Source organism: Hevea brasiliensis, chromosome 7 (genome assembly GCF_030052815.1).
Source record: "Hevea brasiliensis isolate MT/VB/25A 57/8 chromosome 7, ASM3005281v1, whole genome shotgun sequence".
NCBI lineage: Eukaryota > Viridiplantae > Streptophyta > Magnoliopsida > Malpighiales > Euphorbiaceae > Hevea > Hevea brasiliensis.
This window is the reverse complement of record NC_079499.1, coordinates 50,901,401-50,910,135: the sequence shown is the minus strand read 5'-3', so window position 1 is coordinate 50,910,135 and position 8,735 is coordinate 50,901,401. Positions and strand designations below refer to the sequence as shown.

Sequence of the window (8,735 nt, the reverse complement as noted above, 5' to 3'; positions counted from 1 at the left end):
ATATTATATATTTTACCTTTATATCAGTTTAATTTTTATATTTTAACATTCATAATAATTTAACAATTGCTTTAATTATGATATTAACAATAATTTTTTTTATATCACAAAAAAAAATTTATAGAAAAATTTTTATTAATTTAAATTATCTCAGAATAAATTTAATTTTTATAAAAAAATTAAAAAAATAAATTTAATTAAAAAAATAAACATGAGGGCTAAATCTGCACAAAATGAAAAAACAAATGTCAGTCTGGGTAAGGCTCATCCTTATCTGCCACATAAAAAACGTTTCTCTTCAAAATGCCCATTCGGTGATAAAAATAAATAAATAAATAAAAATAAAAAGCCTGCAACTTACTTCAAAGCCAAGCCAGAGAACTTTTTTTTTGTGTTATCTTGCTCTCTATCTCTCTCTCTCCTCTTTCTTCCCTCTATTCGATAAAAACCCTCTGTTGAAAAAGGTTCGGACTTTGATCGAATCTGAGTTTCGATTCCCAAAATGGCATCTGGATCGTCGGGTCGGGCCAACTCGGGCTCGAAGGGTTTCGATTTCGGTTCTGATGACATTCTTTGCTCTTATGAAGATTACGGCAATCAGGACTCTTCCAATGGAAGTCATTCGGATCCTGTAATCGGTACTAATTCCAGCAAGGTATAGTTTTCTTGCTCAATGTTTAACTTTCTTTCTGGGTAGTTTGACTGTAAATATTCCGATTTTCTTTGTTCTTTTATGTTTAGGGGAATTGGGATTTGCTGTTGTTGGATTTTGATCTAAGAAAAGTGGTTGGTTCGCTTTTGCTTCTAGATTAACCCAGTTCCATAAGTTTGTAATTTTTTGCTTTGTGATTGTTGAAGATTTTCTTTTCATTTCGTTAGGAATCTGATGATGAGATTAATTAGGGTTATGGTTTGATTCTTTGGAATTGAGTATATGTCATTTATGCCATTTCTTAAGAGAAGATTTCCTCTTGACTGACTAAAGTTATAAAATTGTAAAAGAGAATGGTAAAAGGAAGAAAATAAATTGTAAAACCTTTGGTAGTTCAACTTCAGTTTAGTTAGAATGCAGTATCATATGTATTTACTTCAGGGTTCAATACAAAAGTGAATTAAACCTAGTTCATTTCTGAGCCTTTAACCTGCTGTGTGGCTATGCAATGTTAAATTTGCGTCCTTGGAAATGTTTTTCAAGTTTTGATTATGTTCAATGTATTACCATGGCTTGTTATTGAAGTAAGGTTGAGTTGGAATATAGTGATATGTGTGAGGACACTATTTTTTTTTTTTTTTTTTTTTGGCTTTTGGTGGAAAATCATATATTCTACAGCTTTCAGATTTATTGGAAAAGTAGGATAGACGTTTTAGATTTCTTCGTTAATAGGCTGGGAGAGAATTAGTATGCACTGCTTTCTGTGCTTGCATTGAATGGTGTGCTTGCTTTAATTTGCTGTGTTGCCATTACCCACGAAAATGGAAAGGTATATTTGAGAAAACATGGCACTAAAGTGAGAACCTAATATATTTTTTTTCCCTCAAGGAAAAATTCTATTTGAAACTGATGTTCTCTCCCGTTTCTTATGCCCAAATTTTCATGAGAGAAAAGGTGAGTGAGGTTGTAGAGGGCATAGGATTGAGCTTCCTCATATTCTTTAAGTGTGTTTCCCTTCCTCCTCTCCCACTTCACCACACACCCCCCAACCCACACCCACACCCACCACCACCACAACCCCCGGCCCCCCCTTCTTCCTTTTCCTTTCCTTTTTATTGACTTCTGATTGGTATTTGTTACTTCAATGTCTATTGAGAACACCCAAGTGACACTCTAGATACTAGAAGTCTGGAGAAGTTTACTAGAGTAGAATATAGATAGCATTGGCTAAACTTGTTGGATGTTAAAGTTTTCCATCAAATTTAATTTCTGATGATGATAATTGATGAAGTCTTCAAAACTTTTCCTGACAAGTTTTGTTTGCTCAACTGCACTACACAAGATTTGTTTAAAAATGCTCCTGTGACTGTTCTAGTGCTGGAAACTATGACTGTTGATTCTATCTGGATTCAGGAATTGAATTCTGAATTGGGATCATCATCTTGTATGACTACAGAATTCATTTCTTTCTATTTTGAATGCTGGATGTATTTTGTTTTTTAATGAATTAATCCTTTTACATAAGTAGAATTTCTACCACATCGACTAACTCAGGACTGCTGCATCACTTCAAGCAGGATTTTCACAAAAGTAGAATAGCAAGGTCATCTATGTTCCCTGCCACTTCTTACGGCCAGCCAGAAGATTCTTTCAACCAAGATATCATCGCTGTTTTTGAGAAAAGCATGAAAAAACATACTGATAACCTTATGCGCTTTCTTGAGGGGATCAGCTCACGGATGTCCCAATTGGAATTGTATTGCTACAACCTCGACAAATCAATTGGAGAAATGCGATCTGATTTAATTCGTGACCATGGAGAGGCAGATTCAAAGCTTAAATCTATTGAGAAACATCTTCAAGAAGTGAGTTACAATTATGAAATTATATGCATCAATGTCTGGACAATTTTTGTTTTACTTGTTTGGAATAAGATGTGAAATGCAGCATTGTTACATTCACAAATTAAATATTCGTTGCCATTTGATGGGAAGCTTAGCCCCCAAAAAATGATATCAGTCACATTCAATGATTGGTGAGAATGGAAGTTTCCCCAGTTTTGATATCCTAATAATACTTTTTTCATGCTTTTCATGACTGAAGAATGCACAACATTTAGTAAGCTGCTTTTAAATAATCAAGATTTTTCACTTCTGTTGGTAGTCGGAACATACACATGTTTCTTATTGGCTTCTTTTTTTTTTAATCTTTTCTTTGGCTGAAGTATAAAAGTGCATGTGGGTTCTTGATTTGGTTCTGTTGTTCAAATGAAGCACCCTAGGCTGCTGTTGTCATTTCATAGGTCAACTGTTAGATCCAGAGTTTAGTCCAGGCTTTTCATAAATATTGAGTTGAATTTCAACCTCATTCTTTCAGTTTTTTTCTTTGTTTTGTCTGTTTTATCCATTTGCCATATGCATGTGTTGGTCCATGGCCTAACTAAGGTAATTAGGTGGGTTGGCAATTTTTGTGTAGGGAGGATCATAAGGTCAAACCATGATGTTTTCTTTGTGTACCCAAATGAAATAGTTTTGACATCAGTTTGCTATCAATCTCTGTTGGAAAGAGCGAATTATATTTTAATAACAGCCTTTAAGAAAAACTAAGGAAAGAAAGAAAAGCCATTATTTGAAAAATTGCATGATTAGTTTAGAACATGTTTGAAGTGCCCTCTCTATTTTGGTTCCAATAGCCATTAGGTCAGGTGTCTCTTAGAGATTTTTGGATTGTAAAATAAACTTAGATAAAAGCTATCTCAAGCATTCAAGCTTGTAGAAGGGGTAAGGAATCTTGAATCATAATGAAGTTTAATAGCCTGTTTGAGGTTGTGATTCTGACCTGCTTTTTGAAAAAACACCATTTGCCAAAAAAAAAAAATAATAAAAAGAGAGAGAGAGAGAGAGAGAGAGAGAGAGGGAGAGAGATTGAAAAAGTTGTTTAGCTATTTTTGAGTTCTTATGATTAAAACATGCCAAATTTAACTTAACCAATTTTTGATGGCCTCTAACTAATATATTTAAAGTGGTGCTTTTCTCAACAACAATTCCAAATGGACCCAAAATCTGTTTGCTCCTGCTATTCTGAGCTCTATTTGATTTATTTAATTGCATAACTTATGTCCATTATGGGTCTTTTGATCCAAGCCCATAAAATGCCAAGAAAGCTAAGGCCCAATGACTCTTATTATGAACCTGAGGTTTTGAGCCCCGTAGCCCAATATGAGCAGTTTTTTGTTGATTCAAAATACAACATGTGGAGCAGTTTTATCTTTCAAAAACATGGAGGAGTGGAGCACGGGAGGTGTTAACAAAAACTCAACTGAAGTGTTTTTGAATATACTGCTATGGTTATGGTTTTGATATGAAGGACATTAAGGCTTGTTTAATTTTTCTGTGCGCAAGGAGACTAGCTCTTGGCAGAGGAGGTTTGTTTGGATGGCATTTTAAAGCATATTCCTTGGCGTAACTTGCAGCAATTATTAAGCCTTTAATTTAGCTTTCTTTCTTAAGTAATTTTTGTGGAGATTCACTGTGTTCTTGGTAACCCTTAGAATGTGGATATTATGGGTGATTCTTTCTACCATGTGATGATGTATGGATTGGTGATTCAAGGTTGAGTTCTAGGGTTTATACATGTTAGCCTTAGTTTCTTGAGTTTTAAATTCCAACATTGGTATCAGAGTGTCTGGTTCTTGTTTTCCTAGTCTGTGTTTGATGCATGACGTGATATACATGAGCTAAAATGATGATAATAGCTTGTGGTATATGTTTTTGCAATTCTAGATTTTTTGAAACATGATCAAGATGCCATGTTTGAGCATTTATTTCTCTTTGTTTGATTGTCCTTAGTACGTATTATTCATGCCATATGAAAGTATAGATTCTTAGCTTTCTGTAGGTATATTATTTGCTTAATTTGGATTACAAACGAGAGAGATGAACCCTCAAACTTTGAAAAAAAAAAAAAAAAGATATGTGTTTGGAAACCCTAGGGTTGAAGGAAGGATCATATGTAGTTTTTCCAGTCGGTGGCAAACCGCACCTTAGAGCCTTTATTATTGAAAATTGACCATCCCAGAATGTTTGCAGCATCCAAAAACTACGTAGTGTGCACATGCTAACTGACAGTCAGAGGGCTGTGCTTGGTGTGCACATGCTATCGTTGGCTTGTGAAGCGCCCCTTCCACATGCTTGATGCATGATAGGTGTTCACCAGGCTTTTGGGCTTGGGTCAAGGGTCAAGTGCCCTATGCTGGGCCTCCAGGCCTGGCTCACTGTGCCGGGCCACATGAGGCTAGCCATTTGGATGCAAACAACTCGTCATTTTGGGCAAACGACATTTCATTTTGACCTTAAATTATACACTGTAGAGGCATTGGCCTGAAGTTTTGAATAAAATGCAAAAATGGGGTTTCAGGATGGATTTTTTCACTGGAAAAATGAGGTTGGTTTGATATTACAGACCATAGGGACTGTGGATATCCATTTGTTGAAACTGAATTTTAAGTTGGGAATTCCTTGCATTGCTATAGTTCATTAAGCAGTTTCACTTTGTGATTAAAAAAAACTTTGTTAGTTCCTTGTGGGGCCAGGTGGGGGGAGGGCGGGGGGTGTGGGGGATAGAGAGATAAGGAGATGAAGATCAGTTGCAAGTCCAAATTTTTCCTTCTAATTTATAATTTTTTTCAAGTGTGATATTTGAAGAATAATGTGGTCAAATAAAAGAATTAAACAATAAAAGTCATTAGAGCACTTGCAAGTGCCAAATCAGATTTTAGATCGCATATCTTGAACAACTGGCCATCTGAAGTATCATATTTATGCTGACATAAGTGGCTTATGTGACATATGAGGCCACTACTGCCTAAACAACTTAAGAGTAATCAAACACAATGTCCTTATAATTTTCTATTTAATTTATCATATTAAATTAGTTTTGTGAGTTCCATTATAATTTGTTCTGTGGGTGAATGCATTAAATGGGTTGAGTTGGGTTTGATTAACTTAATTTGTGTGGTAGCTGTGGGCTCCATTTGCTACATCAGTGCTTAGTATAGCATTAAAAAGGGAATGTCAGATTTCATCCAAGTTTTGAGTCAACATTACTTGTATGTGTGATTGAAAGATATTAATTGTTCAACTTTTCATTGTTCAAGAACTTTGATTGTACTGAATTATTTTTGGGGACTAATACAAAAGTTTGAAAAAAAATTTGGGTTACACTGGTCAAAATGTATTGTGGGGTGAAGGAAAAGGTAATAAAGGAGAAAGAGAGGGAAAGAAATCAAGGGGGTAATGTGGCATGTGGATTAGAGAAATTGTCTGGTTCTGAACTATAACTTATAATGGTGTTCACACAAACTTCGTGTTAGGTTCACATAATGAGAATCAATAACATTTTTATAGGAAAAATTCAAATTATATTTGGTTGACATTTGAGATAGTTTTAATGATATTACTATTGAAATCACGCCAAAACTTTAGGGTTAATTAGAAACGGTGCTCATGTTTTAATTTGAACTTTTGCATACTTGCACATCCTAAGATGAGTGCAGTTTTCAAATAAAAACAACCTTTTGTAATTATTTCTGTTCCTTTTATTATTATTATTATTATTATTATTATTATTTTGAAGCATGTGAAAATGCATATTTGGATGATCCTAGTGAAGAGTCAATATACAATATTTATCTGTACTTCAAATTGGATTTGTTGAAGCCTTAAGTAGGGAAGAATTGGAAGTTACAGTGTAAATGCAAGTCTCCTTTTCTGTTGACAATTGAACTATGGAAATCCCTGTCTCGATTCTTTTCATGCTGATTTTGATTATCTAGTAGTTTGAGTTCTTTGAGCCAGCATATGCAGGAGTGTAAGTTGTTTATGATGCTTGCTGCAGGTGCACAGGTCTGTTCAGATCCTAAGAGACAAACAAGAACTTGCTGAGACTCAGAAAGAATTAGCTAAGCTTCATCTTGTGCAGAAGGAGTCCTCTTCACCAAGCCATTCCCAATCTGAGGAAAAAGCTTCACCACCTGCATCTGAACCCAAGAAAACTGACAACACACCTGAAATACATAACCAACAGTTGGCCCTTGCTTTGCCCCACCAGGTGGTGCCGCAACAACAGACTGCCCCTGTGCCCCCACCAGCCCAAGCACCACCTCAGAGTGTGGCCCAACAGCAATCTTATTATTTGGCTCCAGCCCAGACCCAACACCCTCAGAGCCAATATCTGTCTTCTGATCCTCAATATCGAGCACCCCAAATGCAAGACATCTCTAGGGTTGCTCCACAGCCAACGCAGACACAAATAAGTCAAACAACACCAGGCCAACAATTTCCTCAGTATCAGCAGCAGTGGGCCCAACAGTTACCACCACAGGTACAAGCAACACAACAGGCCTCCATGCAGCCTCAGATAAGGCCCTCATTGCCATCAGTTTATCCTACCTATCCACCCCCAGGCCAACCAACAAATTCATCGCCACCGGAGACGCTGCCAAACAGCATGCCTTTGCAAGTGTCATATGCAGCAGTTCCACAACCCTTATCTAGTCGTGTTGATGCCATGCCCTATGGATATGGGGCTGGTAGAACTGTTCCTCAACAAACTCCACCTCAGCAAATCAAGGGCACTTATGGAGCACAACCTGGTGATGGGTATGCAACTGCTGGTCCCCATTCCACACTTCCCACAGGGAGTGCATTCATGATGTATGATAGCGAAGGGGGAAGGACACATCATCCGCCTCAACAACCTCACTTTCCACAGGGTGGATATCCACCAGCAAATATTGGCCTACAAAATCCTCAGTCAGCTACTGGCACAAACATGTTGGCTCGAAATCCAAGCCATTCACACTTTGTTCGGAACCACCCTTACAGTGAGTTGATTGAGAAGATGGTGAGCATGGGTTTCAGGGGTGATCTTGTTGTCAGTGTGATACAAAGGATGGAGGAGAGCGGTCAGCCTGTGGATTTCAATGCTGTGCTTGATCGGTTGAATGTACATTCTTCTGGAGTTTCTCAGAGAGGATGGTCAGGGTGAGGCAGTGATTTAGGTTTGAAACCCTCCATTGTAGTGACAATGATGCTTAAGTTTGACTTGAATTTAAATAAAGTCTGTTATGATGCACTATCACTTGGATTAGTTTGTATATCGTGTATCTTTAAGGGTCATATTTTGGTAATTCCTCCTCTGTTGCTTGTGTAATGGATTTCTCCCTTGGATTTTTAGAAGGGGAAAAGTCCAGTTGCAATATTAGGCTTTTGAAGGATCATGGATTTGTGTGAAATTTGAGGCTTGCCAAATGCCAAGCGTGGCATCTATGCCCCTTTGAATAAAGTTTCCCTTTCATGGTCTATGTATGCTTGAGCTTTTCGATTCTTCTTGTGTTTGATTTCTATCTTTATGACAGTATGAAATTCTAATTTATTTAAACGTTGAAGCGTTTATTTTGAAAATTTTAATTAGCCTAGTTATTATCTTTCCTTTTTCTAATTTATTTTAATGTGTGCGCATTTGGCTCTGGTTATAATCTTTCTTTCCCAGACATAGACCTTAAACATTATATAATATCTTTATTATATAGGATAATGGATCAAATTAAGTAGCCAAGAAAAGACTCTTGCTAAATTTGTGGACGTGGTTAGCCACCCGATTCACCTACTTCATGAAGATCATTTTTCTTTTTTTTCTTTTTTTGAATATAAGAGAAAATATGTGAGAAAAGTTATTTTTTAACTAATAAAATTATAATTTTACTTCTAAATATTTAAAAATAAACTAAAAACATAGGAATAGTTTTGTAATTTTAAACATTTTTCTTCTCTCCCCATTTACAAAGAAAATGAAAGTGAAATCTAACATTTATTTTTTATTCTAATTTTTTCCTTATTTTCTCCTTAATCAAATATGAATTGAGTGAATAATAAGATTATTATCTTATCAAAATTTTCTTCCTTCTTTATTTTTTTTTTCAATTCAAACACAATTTTAAAATTTGATAAATTCCATAAAGTACAATTAATTTCTTAATGAAAGTTTGGACTCAACTGAGCCCCAAACGTTTTAAATTGGATCT

General features: G+C 35.9%; 1 protein-coding gene across 1 annotated transcript; it reads left to right on the top strand.

The window, feature by feature from the left end:
- Positions 1–268: 268 nt before the first annotated feature.
- LOC110660394 (uncharacterized) lies at positions 269–8,013 on the top strand. Its single transcript, XM_021818703.2, has 3 exons — positions 269–655; positions 2,230–2,517; positions 6,548–8,013. Exons 1-3 carry the CDS (start codon positions 503–505, stop codon positions 7,697–7,699), a joined length of 1,593 nt encoding a protein of 530 aa, XP_021674395.2. The 5' UTR covers positions 269–502; the 3' UTR covers positions 7,700–8,013.
- The last annotated feature ends 722 nt before the right edge of the window (positions 8,014–8,735 follow it).

Coding starts and splice junctions, on each gene's coding strand:
- LOC110660394 (XM_021818703.2), top strand. CDS start 503: ATGGCATCTGGATCGTCGGGTCGGGCCAACTCGGGCTCGAAGGGTTTC. Junction 656..2,229: donor TCGGTACTAATTCCAGCAAG/GTATAGTTTTCT, acceptor CACTTCAAGCAG/GATTTTCACAAAAGTAGAAT. Junction 2,518..6,547: donor TTGAGAAACATCTTCAAGAA/GTGAGTTACAAT, acceptor TGCTTGCTGCAG/GTGCACAGGTCTGTTCAGAT.